Source organism: Oryzias latipes, chromosome 11 (assembly GCF_053564925.1).
Source record: "Oryzias latipes strain Hd-rR chromosome 11, Olatipes_Hd-rR_3.1".
NCBI lineage: Eukaryota > Metazoa > Chordata > Actinopteri > Beloniformes > Adrianichthyidae > Oryzias > Oryzias latipes.
Genome location: NC_136247.1, coordinates 29,216,486 through 29,230,395, shown reverse-complemented (window position 1 = coordinate 29,230,395; position 13,910 = coordinate 29,216,486). Strand labels below are relative to the sequence as shown.

The following is a 13,910-nucleotide window of genomic DNA, read 5'->3' as shown; positions in this document are numbered from 1 at the left end:
TCCCATTCATAGCGACGCGCACCGGGAGGGGCGGCCGCCGCTAGCGGCGCGCGGACGGGCTAAGCGGAGCTACCGCGGCGCTGGCGGAGCCGTCCTGACAGCCGGGGCGCGTGACGCGCGGGGTTCCGAGCGCGTGCTGGGGTTGAAAATCGTTCCCGTTCAGCGTAAACGCCCGTCGGAGCCTCCGGGCTCGTCACGGCAGATTGTTGGTGTGTTTTCTCTGTCACCGATGCTTCCCGTCTGCTCGTCCGCAGGAGAGAAGCCCGCTATGGGGGACATGAAGACCCCCGACTTCGATGACCTGCTGGCAGCCTTTGACATCCCGGACATCGACGCCAAAGAGGCCATCCAGTCCGCCCCGGACGAGGCTGAGGGGCCACACGTGGCCCCAGGAGCGTCCCTGGGAAAGCCGGAGCCCGTGGCGGGTGTGGGGTCATCCCTCAGACCCCCCAGCCCCTCAGACCCCCAGACGGACCCCTCCCTCGTGAGTGTGATTGTGAAGAACAAAGTCCGGCACGAGGCGGTGGACGGCGGCGATGGGGATGCAGACCAGGACCCCATCGATGTGATCACGGGGGCTGTGGACGTGGGGCCCAGGCTTGGTGCCTGTTCTCCCGGGATGACCGAGTCCGAGTCGGTCAACCACAACGGGTTTGGATCTTCTGGAGGCCCGCACCCCCTCGGTCAGGCTCAGTCCAATGGCGCTCCGTGGTCGCTGACCATCCCCAAAGTGTCTCCAGAAGCAGTGAGCTCCGGCGCCACCAAAGCCGCCAAACAGGGCGGCAACATCTTCAACAGACTCAAACCTCTGGTGGCGCAGGGGTCGGGGGACCCGGTGGGCCGCGCCAGGAAGATGCAGCTTCTGCAGCAGCAGCACCAGCAGGATGCGGGGCAGGAGAGGGCAGACGAGGTCAAGGCGTCCTTACCGTCCTCCTCCTCCTCCTCCCTGCCCGCCGGCTCGTCTCCTCTGGTTGCGGGGGGGCCCGTTCGACCGGCATCGCCCTTCTTCCCCCCCTCTAAGCCTCTGCTCTCGGCGCCTTCGTCGGTGCCCTCATCGCACCCGCTGCACTCCTCCCAGCCTTTCAACGGCGCCTCAAAAGGAGGCCCTGCCGTGTTCCAGCAGCAGCAGGGGGAGGAGGAGGATTCTGACCCGGATCTCGGAAGTCCGCTGGTGATCCAAGAGAATCCGGACTCCCCGACGAGCGCTCAGATGACCAGAAGGTACAAGTCCAACTCCGTCTCAGCACAGCCCACCTCCTCCTCCCTCGCCTGCCAGCCCAAACCCGGAGACACTCCTTCAGGCTCCTCCCTGACGTCATCGAGTCCCCAGTCGGGGTCCACAGAGAGCTCCCAAGTGGAGGACCGACACCCGGAACACGTCATCGAGGAGCGAGACTCTCCAGAGAGTCCTGAACCAGAGGTTCCTGTTTCATCAGCCCCTGTCCCGTCTAAGAGATGCTCCAGCCCCGCCGTGGCCTCCACGCCGCCTCCCTCTGAGATGAGGGAGCCTAAAGAGGAGGAGGAGGAGATGGAGGTGGGAAACGGGGCGGACGGCCTCGCTGAGAGTAAAGCAGACGAAGGACAACATGTGAGCGCGAGCGATGATGTCATGGAGGTGAGTGATGGGCGGCCCAAGCCGGCGCCCACAGACGGAGGAGGAGGAGGTGCTGCTCCTGCTCCAGCCGGAGCTCCATCCCGACCCCTCAAAGTCCGGATCAAAACCATCAAAACCTCCACTGGTGGGATCACCAGAACCGTCACCAGGGTGGCGCCGAAGGGGAAAGGCGCGGACGCCAAAGCTCAAAGCGGGCAGCGCAAGTTCCTGGGAGGCCAAGCCCAGAAGGCAGACGGGTCTCCGGGTCCGACGGCGGGAGCCTCACAGAAAGTCAGCGCCCTCGGAGCTCTTCCCGCCTCCACTCTGGCGGCCAGCAGCGTGATGCTGGCCGCCGCCACCAAAGTCCAGAACAAGATGGCGTCCTCTGAAAAGGCCAAGGTTTCTCCGACTGCAGTGAGCATCACCAAGGCCGCCGCTCTGCCCGCCACCCCCGCCGTGTCTTCCTCCCCCAAGTTCTCGGTTGCTGCCGGCGGGATCAGCGTCCGCACGGGCACCAACAAGACCGCAAACGGCGGTGGTGGCGCCATCATAGGGGCCTCCCTGCAGCCCAACAAGCCGGCGTCCATCGTCAACAGCACAGGGGCGGTCATTTCCAGGAGCCAGTCCAGCCTGGTGGAGGCCTTCAACAAAATCCTCAACAGCAAGAACCTCCTGCCCAGCTACAAGCCCGACCTGTCGGCCCCGCCTCCGCCCGAGTGGGGGCTCCCGCTGCCCGCCGCCGGCTACCGCTGCCTGGAGTGCGGGGATTCCTTCGCCCTGGAGCGCAGCCTGGCGCGGCACTACGACCGGCGCTCGCTGCGCATCGAGGTGACCTGCAACCACTGCGCCAAGCGGCTGGCCTTCTTCAACAAGTGCAGCCTGCTGCTGCACGCCAGGGAGCACAAGGAGCGGGGGCTGGTCATGCAGTGCTCGCATCTGGTCATGAGGCCCGTCACCGTGGAGCAGATGATCGGGCAGCAGGACGTGACCCCCGTCGCAGGTGAGGAGGCGCTCCTCTGAGGCTCCACGCCGTCGACTTTCTGTCCATTTGATCAGCTTAAAGTCCCACTCTGATCATCTGTTTTCCCAGCATTCCCGGTGAGTCCGACGTTTTTAACCAAGAATCCATGCCGTTTTCTAGGACGTAGTTTCTGCAGAGCGGCTGAGTTCTTTAGAAACCACCCTCTGAAATGTGGGCGTGGACCAACCTCAGCCCACTTCCCAGAATCCACCTGTTTACAATTACCTGCTAGCTTACAGCCCCAAGCTAACAGTAGCAGTGCAAGAAGATCCGTGCAGCCGTCGAGTCTAGATTGATGGGAAAACAAAGACAGATCTGTTTGTCTGCAGGTGGATGATCAGAAAGGGGCAGGGCTTGGAGACTGTGGCCCCGCCCAGCAAATTAATAACGTCCTTTTAAATCTACATTTTGAAAAAAGATAAATACATTTTCTTAACAAATTATCAGCAAAAAGCCGGAAAACAGAGTTTTTCATCAGAGTGGGTCTTTGAGACGACTCGTTTGGTTTGTTTTAGTCGTTAGAAAAACAGCAAAATGTCACGAAAAGAGTTTTTTTCTCCGACTCATCTTCATCCCTGGTCTGTCTTCCTCTGGTCTTCATCCTTTTCATCCTCGTCAGGCCTGCTCTCCTCTTCGTCCTCTTCTCCTCCAGTCTCTTCTCCTTCTGTCACACCAGGGGGCGCCACCACCAACTCCAGCCCCATGAAGGACGGCTCCTCCCCGGCGGCTCCTCAGCCCCGCCCGGTCCGCCGCGCCCCCCAGGGCCCGCAGGCGCTCATGCCTCTGCCCTGCAAGAAGGCGGAGTCGCTGCAGTACAACAACTTTAAGTGTCCGGAGTGTCAGACGCAGTTCTCCGGGAAAGCCGAGCTGGTGACCCACTTCCAGCAGATCCGAGGAGCTCCCAACTCGGTGAGTCCCGGTCGGGGGCAGAACGCCACACCATGCCACGCCGCCGCCGCTTGTTGTGCTAAGCTTGTCTTTCTGTCCAGACGTGCACGCAGTGCTCCCCTCCCATGATGCTCCCTAACTCGTGTGCCGTGTCCGCCCACCAACGGGTCCACAAACACAAAGCCCCCCACGTGTGTCCCGAGTGTGGCGGGATGGCGCGGCAAGCGAGCTTCCAGACTCACCTGGAGGAGGCGTGTCTGCATTTCGCCAGGCGTATCGGCTACAGGTGAGACCACAAAGAGCTCGGCCAATCAGAAGCCTGGCTGTTTTTCTGATGCTGTGGATCCCTGAATGAGTAAACTGATGTTTAAGTCACTCCTCTGCAGGAAGCCCCGCCTCTCTGTGTGAGAGGGGGCTGCTGGGATTTGTAGTTCCTTAACTTTACACCACAGAATATCTGACGGTCCTCTGCAAATGTTATGTTGATAAATATTATGTTGATAAATATTCCTCGAAATGATGAACAGTTTTAGCCGTTGGGCCTCTGGGGAGGGAGAACTCCTCTAGAACAGAGTGGGAGGTGGGATTTGTAGTCCAGACCAGAGGTTTCTTCTGAAGACTGATTTGTTCTCTCAGGTGTTCGAGCTGCCAGGTGGTTTTCGGAGGTTTGAACTCCATCAAGTCCCACATCCAGACGGCCCACTGCGAGGTTTTCCACAAGTGCCCCAGCTGCCCCATGGCCTTCAAGTCCTCCCCCAGCGCCCAGAGCCACATCAGCTCCCAGCACCCGGCGCTCACTGGAGGACAGGCCAAGTACCTGCAGACCCTTTGGGAAGATCCCCCCCCTCTTTCCTGGAACTCCCATCATGAAGGACGTCTGTCTTTGTCTTTCAGGATGATCTACAAGTGCGTGATGTGTGACACGGTTTTTACCCAGAAGCCCCTGCTGTACATGCACTTTGACACCCATTTAGCCAAGCAGAAAGTCCACGTCTTCAAGTGCCCCGACTGCACCAAGCTCTACGCCCAGAAGGGCTCCATGATGGAGCACATCAAGGTGAGGGTGCCGCCGCGCCTCTGCCCCGCTGCCTTCAGGTGTTGCCCTTTCATTGCCCCCCTTGATGAAAGAGGCGTCAGCAAAGGCAAACATCAAGTCTTGGGGGTCGGCCTCTGACCGGTTCCTCAATGGTGACCTGGTCAGAAGCTCCATACCAAGAACAGAGCTGACTGTTTTGTTTAAACACCCCCCCCCTCCAAGTCCTGTCAGTGTTTTCCTGATGAGGGACGACAAACAAACAAAAATAAGATAAAAAAAATCATTCCTGAGCCTCTCTATTCAAATCACTGTGAATCAGGAGAAGACGAGAAATGCAGAAAATGTGCTCCCTGCTCTGAGGGGAAGGGGGGCGGGGCTGCCCCGCCCACAACTGAACTTCTACTGAAGTCCTGTCGCTCTGCAGACACTGTCATGGATTTGGCTAAAAACAGCATCATCGTCAAGAAAAGACCACCGGGAATGCTGGGAAAATAGATCAGAAGAGGGGGGGTGGGGCTGTGAGGTCATCATATGGCTGTTGGTTAACGCAAAAACCATTTTGAGACAAAAATGATGGAAAACACGACGCCTCGCATTAAAAACAATCTGAAGAAAAGCTCAGCAGCAGTTTGATGGCAGCTTAGTCGCTAAACGGAAACTTAAGAAAAAAACCAGATGAGACGACGTGTGAAAACATTTGTGTTGCAAATGCAAAAATATTTAAGGGAAGAAATGTTTTTGAAAGCAAAAAGAATTGAAAGCAACAAAAAAAATAGAAAAAACGTTTTTAGGAAAAAAAAATTCTTGAAAAAATGTTTTTGAAAGCAAATATTTTCTATTTTCATTTGCAACGTGGAGGCATGAATAGTGAAAAGTGAGCATCACAGGGTGAAACCGGCAGAACTGGGTCCCGTCGCTCCTCTTCCTCTAGAAGAACTCTGAGGAGATGAAAGTTTTCAGTTGAAAAAGTTTTATTATTAGTTATCTCATATGCAGGAAGGAGCAGCTGCTCCCATCCGTTCTGATCGACACTCAGACGTTTGATGCAGAACGTTTCCATGGAAACGCATGAGGGCATCTTTACTGTTTGTGAAGATGTGTCTCCGTTTTTAATAGAATAGAATCGATCAGAACTGACGCTCTTCTGCATTTGGATTCTGTTGTTGATGGCTTTGACCTTTGACCTGATTCCCTTCCCCCCCCCAGTCTACCCATAGAGGCCCGGCAGCCAAAGCAGAGTCTCAGCCCGACGCCTCCAACGCCGTCCCCGCCCCATCCAACCCGTCCGGTCCTTCCGGCCTCAAGGCTAAGCCCTCCACCAAACCGGACACGTCCGACGGCGAGGACTGGGGGCGGGAGCAGGAGGAGGAAGAGGAGGACGAGGAGGAGGAAGACGACGACGACGACGAGGGGGACGAGGACTACGAGGCTCCGGGGGGCCACTCTGCCGCCGGGGGCGATGGCGGCCGCGCCAGCGCCCCGACCGAGTGGACGTGTCCTCAGTGTCAGACCACCTTCACCGACAATGACGACTATCTGAGTCACGTCAAGACGGAGCACGGGAAGGTGAGGCGCGTTCCTGTAGGACGCCACTTTGTCCAGAGAGAAGCTGAGAGAATGACGTCTTTGAACGCTTTTACTCTGAAGTTCCCCTGTCGAATCTGTGGCGGGACGTTCAGCACGTCTTCCAGCCTGCGGCGCCACGAGCGCGTCATTCACGAGGGCAACAAGAGAGTCTTCCACTGCCAGTAAGTCAGAGGAGTTGGTGGATGAGGCCGCCATGACACGCTGCGGCCACCAGGGGGGGCGGTCTCTCCCACTGAAGACTTTCTCTTTGCTTTTCAGATTTTGCACAGAAGGTAAACGGACCTTCGGGAGTCGGTTCCTGCTGGACAAACACGTTCGCCTCCATCACAAAGCCGCAGACGTGAGTCCGCCGCCGACGTAAGACGTTTGAATCCAATGTTACAGTCTGTGCTGACAAACGCCTCTTCTGGCCCAAGGGTCCCCCGCTGACCAGGAAGCGTGCAGCCACGGGAGGGGAGGGGCCAGGCAGCTCGTCAGAGCAGGACGGGGAGTCTGGCCCGCCTCCGCCCCGCCCCGCCCCGGACGATGAACACGCCCCAGAAGAGGGAGGCGGTCCCGCCAAAAGAACCCGGGCTTCCAGGCTGTCCGTGTCCTCGGCGCCCGGCGAGCTGGAGGAGGAGGACAGCGTCTTCCGCTGCGTCCCCTGCGGTTTCTCCACGGAGGACGGGGCGGAGTTTCAGCGGCACATCCCGCAGCACCGCGGCGACGCCGCCTCCTTCCAGTGCCTGCAGTGCGGCGTCTGCTTCGCCTCGGCCGGCTCGCTCGGCCGCCACCGCTTCATCACCCACCGGGTGAGGGACGCCCCGGGCGAGGCGGAGCGCGGCGCCCCCCACACCCAGGGCTCCCCGGCCGGCTCCCCCACCGCCTCCCCTCAGGCGCAGGGGGAGGACGGCGACGGCAACACGGGTTGCAAGGTGTGCGGGCGCCGCTTCGACAAGGCCTCCGACCTCAACACCCACTTCAGGACCCACGGGATGGCGTTCCTCAGCGCACACAAGACAGACAAGCCCTGAGGGGGGGGGGCCGCCCCCAGGGTATGAATGTGGAGGAAACGCAGCTGCAGTTTTTTAACACAAACATTTAGCCCCTCCCACCGCCACACCTTTGTGTGCAAACTGCATGTTTGATCCTGTCACTCTGTGACTCCGCCCCCTCCTCACTGACAGTAGCCTGCCCTCAAGCCCCTCCCACTGGGCTGACACTCCATGTCACATGGTCATGCTGCTGCTTGCCTGGACTCCGCCCAGCATTTCTGAGGCCACGCCCACTTCAGCTCCTATTTATTCCTGCAGAACGACTGCTTTTGGAGACGATGAAGGCCTTTGAGTGGGGTGGGTGGGTGGGGGCCGAGGGTCAGCGAGGTCCGTAGCGTGTCGTGAGAATCATGTGACGTTAATTGTAAAGCTAAAGGGGGGGGGGGGGGGGGGTAGATGGCATCTCCGTGTAAATACCCAGAACCACCCGGAGTCCAGCAGACGCCCCTTTTAGTCAGTCGCTACCCGTGAAAACGTAGAGTATTTGTGTTGTTCCCTCTGCCCCCCTTTTCTGATATTTAAGAGAAAAAGCCCCCCCCCCCCTCCTTCCTGAAAAAGCTTCATTGTAATTACAAAGCAGGGGGGGGGGCTGCTGAAAACTGGTTTCTCTTCCCCCCGTGTCCGTGCTGCAGTTCCGACGGCTGCCGCACGGGGGCGCCCGTGCTTCTCTTTTGTCATATTTATATCCTAGCTGCCTAGTGGACGCTTCCTGTCTTTTCCTTTTCCATGCTTGTGATTGGCTCGCTGTGACGCCATACACTTTTGTGCTGTTTGGAAATAAATGTGTCAAAGTGAAACAACCACAATCTCATTTGGGAGTCCTGCAAAAGCCTCTTCAGAACCTTCTAGACCCAAACGGACCTCCATCTGGCGCTGTGCGGACAGGAGGGAAGACGGTCCAACCGCAGGTTTGGTAATGAAGACTGCGTCTTCCTCCTCCTCCTCTTCCTCTCTGCTGCACTTTGCTCTTGCAGGGACGTCAGAACCAGAACTGCTGGTTCAGAAAAATCGGGTCATGGTTCTGGACGCTCATGCTGTTAATGAATAACTCAGGAAATAAGCAGAGTCAGCTGTTTATTCCTCCAACCATCATTTTCCTGTTTCTCTGTCTTTATTCTAGTATCTTCCTCCGTTTTTGCTGCTTAACTCCTACAGTTTTTCAGCTATTTGAACTATTCAAATGTTCAGCTCTTTCATATTTTTACAGCTTTGACTTTTGTTTCTTCAGTTCAAATCCTTCAAATTTTCCAGATATTCCAGGATTTCTGCCTCCATGAAATCCATGGGGAATCCTTGGTGCAGAAGCTCGCTGGTTCGATTCCCGGCTCTGGCATTTTTCACAAACTTATCTTTTTTGTTATTGTGCTGTTTTCACTTTATTTATGGTCAACTTTGATCATTTCTTTATTTTGACCCTTTAAGTTTCATTTGCATTCAGTAATAAAACATTCCACCTGCCTTTTCTCCTGGAAAAGCGGCTCCTTGTTCTAAAACATTAACTCTGGAGGCCCTGAGAACAATCCGGGTCTTTAAAGTCAGGTTGACCCGCTTTTCTCTATTTTTAGGTTAACAGCATCAAAACATAAACAACCGACTCCCCCCCTCAGAGTCGATGACCTCATAACTTCTGCTGCGTCTGTGAAACCCAGAAGTGCAATAAAAGACGACGTCCTCGGCTCTAAAGGCGTCTTTTACAGTCTTGTAAATTTCCAAACGTCGTTTAAATAATTTTCATTCAGGGAAAGTGAAAAGTTTCAGCTTTTATAGATTTATATTTATGGATTCTGTCTGAACAAAGATGGGATTCAAACCTCCGTCCATCCACGTCCTGAACTCACTGGGGCCCACTGTTTGTGGACAGTGGGAGGTCGGGGGACGGCCCACAGGGTGAACCCAGCTGGGATTTGAACCGGGGCCTTCTGAAGGTGCAAACCGCTGCACCACGAATCCAAACCTTTAAAATCAGAATCTGTGCTTTCCTGGAAACAGAGTTTGATGGGAGAACTCCTGATCGGAGACCCTCCGTCTCCCGTTAAGGGTCATGGGGGCGCTGGACGACGCCCACTCCTGTCAGGGGAGGGGCTTCACCGTGGACAGGTAAGGGGCCAATCGCGTGAACGCACAGCTCTAGAGTCAAAGTGACGCAGGTTTCTGGACTGTGGCTGCAGAAAATGACTTTAACCTCACGGCTTTAGTTCTCCAGAACCAGAACCAGTGGGGGGGGCTGCCTCTCCCCCCTTTTCAGCAGCGGCTCTTTAAGTATGACTCCGCCTCCAGCTCCATCTTGGTTTCCGTGGCTTCCTCACAGGAGGTCTGGCACTCGGAGGGAAGCGGAGGATGGTGGACTCCAACCATCAGCTGGTAGATCAGGGTTCCCAGCAGAGCTCCGGCACACGGTCCCACTATGGGCACCCACCACCAGCCCCCTCCAGCCCTGAGGAGACCACACCAGTGAAGCCCTTTCAAAATAAAACACTCAAACCCAGGGACGCCTACTGACTTGAAGACATCCGCTCCCCAGCCAGCGATGTACGTGAACAAGCGGGGGCCCAGGTCCCTGGCCGGGTTCAGAGCGTATCCACAGTTCGAACCCATGGAGACGCCGATGACCAGCACCAGTAAGCCCACCAGGACGGGCTGGACGGCGTCAGGGACGGGGGTGTTCCTCTGGTCCCCGAGAGCCAGGAGGCACAGCAGCAGGGCGGCGGTGCCGACCACCTGAGGGAGGGGGGGGGCAGAACATCTCGGTCCAACTTCTCCCTCACAAACAGAACCCGGCGGGTCCACTGACCTGGTCGACAACCCCGCCCCACAGGCTCAGATAGTCTGCCGGGTAGGTGGAGAATATTCCCGCCGTGGCTCTGGGGCCCGTCACCGTCAGCTGATCTCCTCCGTACGTCCTGATGGCGTCTGCAAACATCAAAGTCCGTCACTCTGGAACCCGAGGAACCCGGCTCCGCCCCCACGGGTGGAGGACGACCGCCCACCGTAGTACTGGAGGCCCACAGTCGCTGCAGCCAGAAAGGCCCCGAAGAGCTGAAAGGCCACGTAGAAGGGCAGCTTCAGCCACGGATGTCGGCCCAAAACGCACAAGCTGAGAGAAACGGCCGGGTTGAGGTGGGCCCCTTAGAGGAGAAGAACAGAGAAGATCAGACCAGAACCAGAACCGCTGCTGGCTGATGCATCCCAGGAAATACTTCAGAAAATCAAAGGGAGAGAGAAATGTGCCAAACTGGACTCATATTTACTTTTTAAGAGATAAATGCAGATTTATCGTTGGACTTTTGATGGTTATTTTAAATAGAATCACATAAAAATGTCAAATATTTAACATTTAGGAGAGAAAACAGATTTCTATGCTGACTTTGCTGACCTGAGACGCCGCGAGACACAAAGACCCCGAATGTGACGCCCAGAGCGAATCCCAGGTTGATGGACAGGTAGTGGCCCCTCCTCTCTTGTGACGTGGTCACCTGTGCAGCAGAACCACATCCAAAAAGCTGCAAGCAGAACACAAAGCTTTCAGCCGCTCGTCCCACTGAGGAACATCACCTGTAAATGTTTGATGAGGCTGACAAGAAGCTCATTACAGATAAGGCAGCTGACCCCCCCACGCCCAGCCTGTGGATCAAAGTCCCTCAAAGTTTGCATGTTTACTGACGGTTCTGGTTTATTAGCCAATCAACAGATTTTCTGCGATCCGGGATAAAAATCAAACAGCCAGAGTCAGACTTACAATCAGAACGTAGACCCCCAGACATTCAGCCAGGCACTCCCGGACCAGCTGGTTCTGGATCCGGATCTTCCTCAGGACCGCCTCCATCCCTGAGCGTTCCTCTGGACCCAGGCGTGTTGCCACCCTGCAGGTCGGACCCGGCGAGATCTGCCCCTTCGCCCTGCAGCTGACGTCACACGGAGGCGCTGCCCCCAGGAGGGGGGAGTCACTGACCGCGGAGGCCCCCCTGACAGGCGTGCACGCCCCCCAGGACGCCTGCATGACGGCTTGTTCCACTGGAGGACTTTAGATCCACTCAGGAAAGTGAAAGTTGTTTTTCTGAGTCTGAATCCTTTAGTTTCAAACGTCACAGCCAGAAACAGAATCACAAAAACTATAAATAAATCTGCAGAAAAGAGGAAACGAACCTTCATTCATCCCAAATACATTATTGACAGCTAAAACTAGAACTACTCAGCTTCAGAATCCATGAATCTGTTTTCTGACTCTGATGAAGCAGCAGAACAGGAGGAAAAAGCTTTCCCTCCTGGACCGGATCAGCCTGAACGGGCTTTCTTTCCACCACCTCACCAGTCTGACTGAAAGGTTCTGGAGCCCCCCCCCCTCCCCCCTGTGGGACGGTTCGGATCCGTTTCTGCAGATTGTGATGAGGACTGTGTTCAGGGGAAGAACAGTCCAAACGAAGCAGCTTGTGAATAAATTAGGTCTTTATTGGGTTCGTATCTGTGCGGCGCCAAGACGACGGTAGAAAAATAGATCGTCAGAGTTTCCTCTCCGTCCTGGGATCACAGACGGAGGCCAACTTTGGACAGAAATAACACTTTCTCTCAAACAAGACGGCGTGGATGGATCCAGACGGGTCTGAAGGTTCTGGAGGTTATTTGAAGCCTCCAAAGAACCTGGAGAACAGCGAGTCGTCATCTCGCAGGTCTGAGGAGCCCTGAGGTCCACCTGCAGCGACACAACTGTGAGGTTTGCAGCAGCTGCTAGAATGGTGAGGCGGGGGGGGCGTAGACGTACCTGGCAGCACCGGTCCGGTCTGCCCGGGTTCTTCCAGTCTCCCGGGACCTCCTGAGCGGGTCACGGTGGTCTCCTCGCGTCCCTGACCGTCTCTGACTGTCCGCCTCTCCTCTACAGTCTGACATCAATTATTTTATATGAAAACAAGCTAAAAAACCCAGAAAAGCTGCGTAACGACACCCACCCCATCGGGCCTCAGAACCTTAGAGACCACCACCGACTGGAAGAAGGACCTGCTCCTCGGCTGGTCTGGTTTCTGACCTGAAGGGGGCGCTAAAATCTGATCCAGGCCACCAGAGGACACTGCAGAGTCCAGATCTGGATCAGACCAGAGGGAAGAGTTTTTTAGACAGACAGGGGGGGGGGGTCACACTGCAGAACCGGGTCGGGTCCGTCTCCCACCTCCGTCCCGTCTGAGGTCTTCGTCTGCAGATCTGAGCGGCTCCTGCATCCAAACACAGAGGATGAGAGGGTGAAGGCATCACAGGTCTGAGCAAGAGGTCTCATTTACTTTGGAGAAGGGGGTCCAGCCGTGAAAGGGCGCGTGCGGGGGCCGAGGGGACCCGTGGGGCGGGGGCCGAGGGGACCCGTGGGGCGGGGCCCGGTCCGGGTGTTTGAGCATGAAGTCCCGCAGAGGATTCCCGCCTCTGTCCGGAGCTGCTGGGGGAGGCATGACCCTGGGGAGATCTGCAACACAGAGAGGGGGCGTGTGAAACCAGAACCAGAACCAGAACCAGATTGGTGAGCAGCTCAGACTGACCAAAGTGTCCAGACTCCAAGCGACCCATCTGGGAGAAGATCTCCTCCATCTCCCGGAGAATGTGGCCGAATACCGGGGGCTCCTGGACCCTCATCCCGTCCGGACCAAAACTGAAACCAAACCTGAAGGCGCCATCGAAAGGGTCCTCCTGACCCCCCATGAAGCCATCGTGGTGGAAAACATCTTCATCTTCATCGTCGTCCTCCTCATCGCGGGTCATGGCGTCAAAGAACGGGTCTCTGATGAGGAGGATGAAGCGAGCGGTGAGACCCGGTAGACCGGTACCGGCGAGCGCCGTAACCCTTGTGCTATCCTAGGCACTTTACCGTTGGGAGTTGGGTCATCTAGACCCACTAGACAGTGCTCTGAACCTTTTTTCTTCAATGATTTGTGATCTTCACTGGTGTCCATGGATTACATGAAATCTTTCCACCTTTATCCACCTTTGTCATGGTAGGGGGGACACGTCAATGGAAGGTGGGGGGGGGGGGGGGTCATCTAAGACGGCACAAGGGTTAAACTGAAACTAAGAAAATAAAGTGCGCGCGCGCCGCGGGACCCCTTAGGTTTCCTAATCCAGAAGGTTATCTAACAACCTCCGACCCGAAAAACTCACCTTCGACCGTGAAAATTACCTCCAGGAACCCCGAAAAACCCGCGAAACAAATCAAAAACGCTCATTTAGTGACGGTTAGGGCTGAAACCGAACCGGAACCTTTGCCGGACCTTAAACTCTCCGGTCCGAACGGATGTCAACAGTGCCGTAAAGCGTTCGGAATGCCGTAAAGTGTCGTAAAGACGGAGCCGTAGTGAACAAACGTGTGACGCAGAAAGGGATTTAAACCCGAATCTGTCAATTATGAAATAAAAAACGTTAGAATGTTTATGAATATTGTAAAGATAAAAACGTTTCCACCACGTAGGAAAAAAACCAAAACACGAATAAAGTCATAAAAGAAAAACAATAAAACAAACCCGTAAACTTATGAACTCCTTATTCTACACGGAAAAGACTTTTTAGAATGCTACATTTAGTTTTTCCAAACGTTTCAACAAAAAAATCCCAAATTAACTAAGAATATTTTGTAGGCAACTTGAGAGTAATAAAAAATATCTAAATAAGACGATTGAGGTATTTAAACCAACTAGTTCACAAACAAATGCAGAGATTTGATACAAGCAAAATTAATAAAATCATTTTAGGTTTATCATCATCTTGTGTTAAATCATATAA

The 13,910-nt window shown here is 55.4% G+C and overlaps 3 protein-coding genes and 1 non-coding gene across 6 annotated transcripts; 2 read left to right on the top strand and 2 right to left on the bottom strand.

The window, feature by feature from the left end:
• Positions 1-32: 32 nt before the first annotated feature.
• znf687b (zinc finger protein 687b) lies at positions 33-7,960 on the top strand. 3 transcript variants are annotated; one of them, XM_078955144.1, is made up of 10 exons: positions 33-164; positions 255-2,594; positions 3,235-3,524; positions 3,605-3,789; positions 4,140-4,316; positions 4,398-4,560; positions 5,746-6,105; positions 6,187-6,287; positions 6,385-6,466; positions 6,543-7,960. In XM_078955144.1, exons 2-10 carry the CDS (start codon positions 269-271, stop codon positions 7,137-7,139), a joined length of 4,281 nt encoding a protein of 1,426 aa, XP_078811270.1. In that variant the 5' UTR covers positions 33-164; positions 255-268; the 3' UTR covers positions 7,140-7,960. The 3 variants fall into 3 exon arrangements, with proteins under 3 accessions (XP_078811270.1, XP_023815440.2, XP_023815441.2); XM_023959672.2 differs by having other exon boundaries at positions 35-2,594; XM_023959673.2 differs by having other exon boundaries at positions 88-2,594; positions 3,292-3,524.
• Positions 4,590-4,726, top strand: LOC111948271 (small nucleolar RNA SNORA13). Its single transcript, XR_002874227.1, has one exon. It is a non-coding gene; the product is annotated as a small nucleolar RNA SNORA13 (small nucleolar RNA).
• Positions 7,831-11,474, bottom strand: aqp10b (aquaporin 10b). Its single transcript, XM_004073710.5, has 6 exons — positions 10,897-11,474; positions 10,534-10,660; positions 10,148-10,285; positions 9,952-10,070; positions 9,661-9,878; positions 7,831-9,594 (listed from the first exon to the last, which is right to left on the bottom strand). Exons 1-6 carry the CDS (start codon positions 11,155-11,157, stop codon positions 9,402-9,404), a joined length of 1,056 nt encoding a protein of 351 aa, XP_004073758.3. The 5' UTR covers positions 11,158-11,474; the 3' UTR covers positions 7,831-9,401.
• Positions 11,475-11,585: 111 nt separating this feature from the next.
• Positions 11,586-13,482, bottom strand: hax1 (HCLS1 associated protein X-1). Its single transcript, XM_023959711.1, has 7 exons — positions 13,293-13,482; positions 12,677-12,915; positions 12,428-12,603; positions 12,319-12,361; positions 12,101-12,234; positions 11,917-12,034; positions 11,586-11,847 (listed from the first exon to the last, which is right to left on the bottom strand). Exons 1-7 carry the CDS (start codon positions 13,355-13,357, stop codon positions 11,774-11,776), a joined length of 849 nt encoding a protein of 282 aa, XP_023815479.1. The 5' UTR covers positions 13,358-13,482; the 3' UTR covers positions 11,586-11,773.
• Between the last annotated feature and the right edge of the window lie 428 nt (positions 13,483-13,910).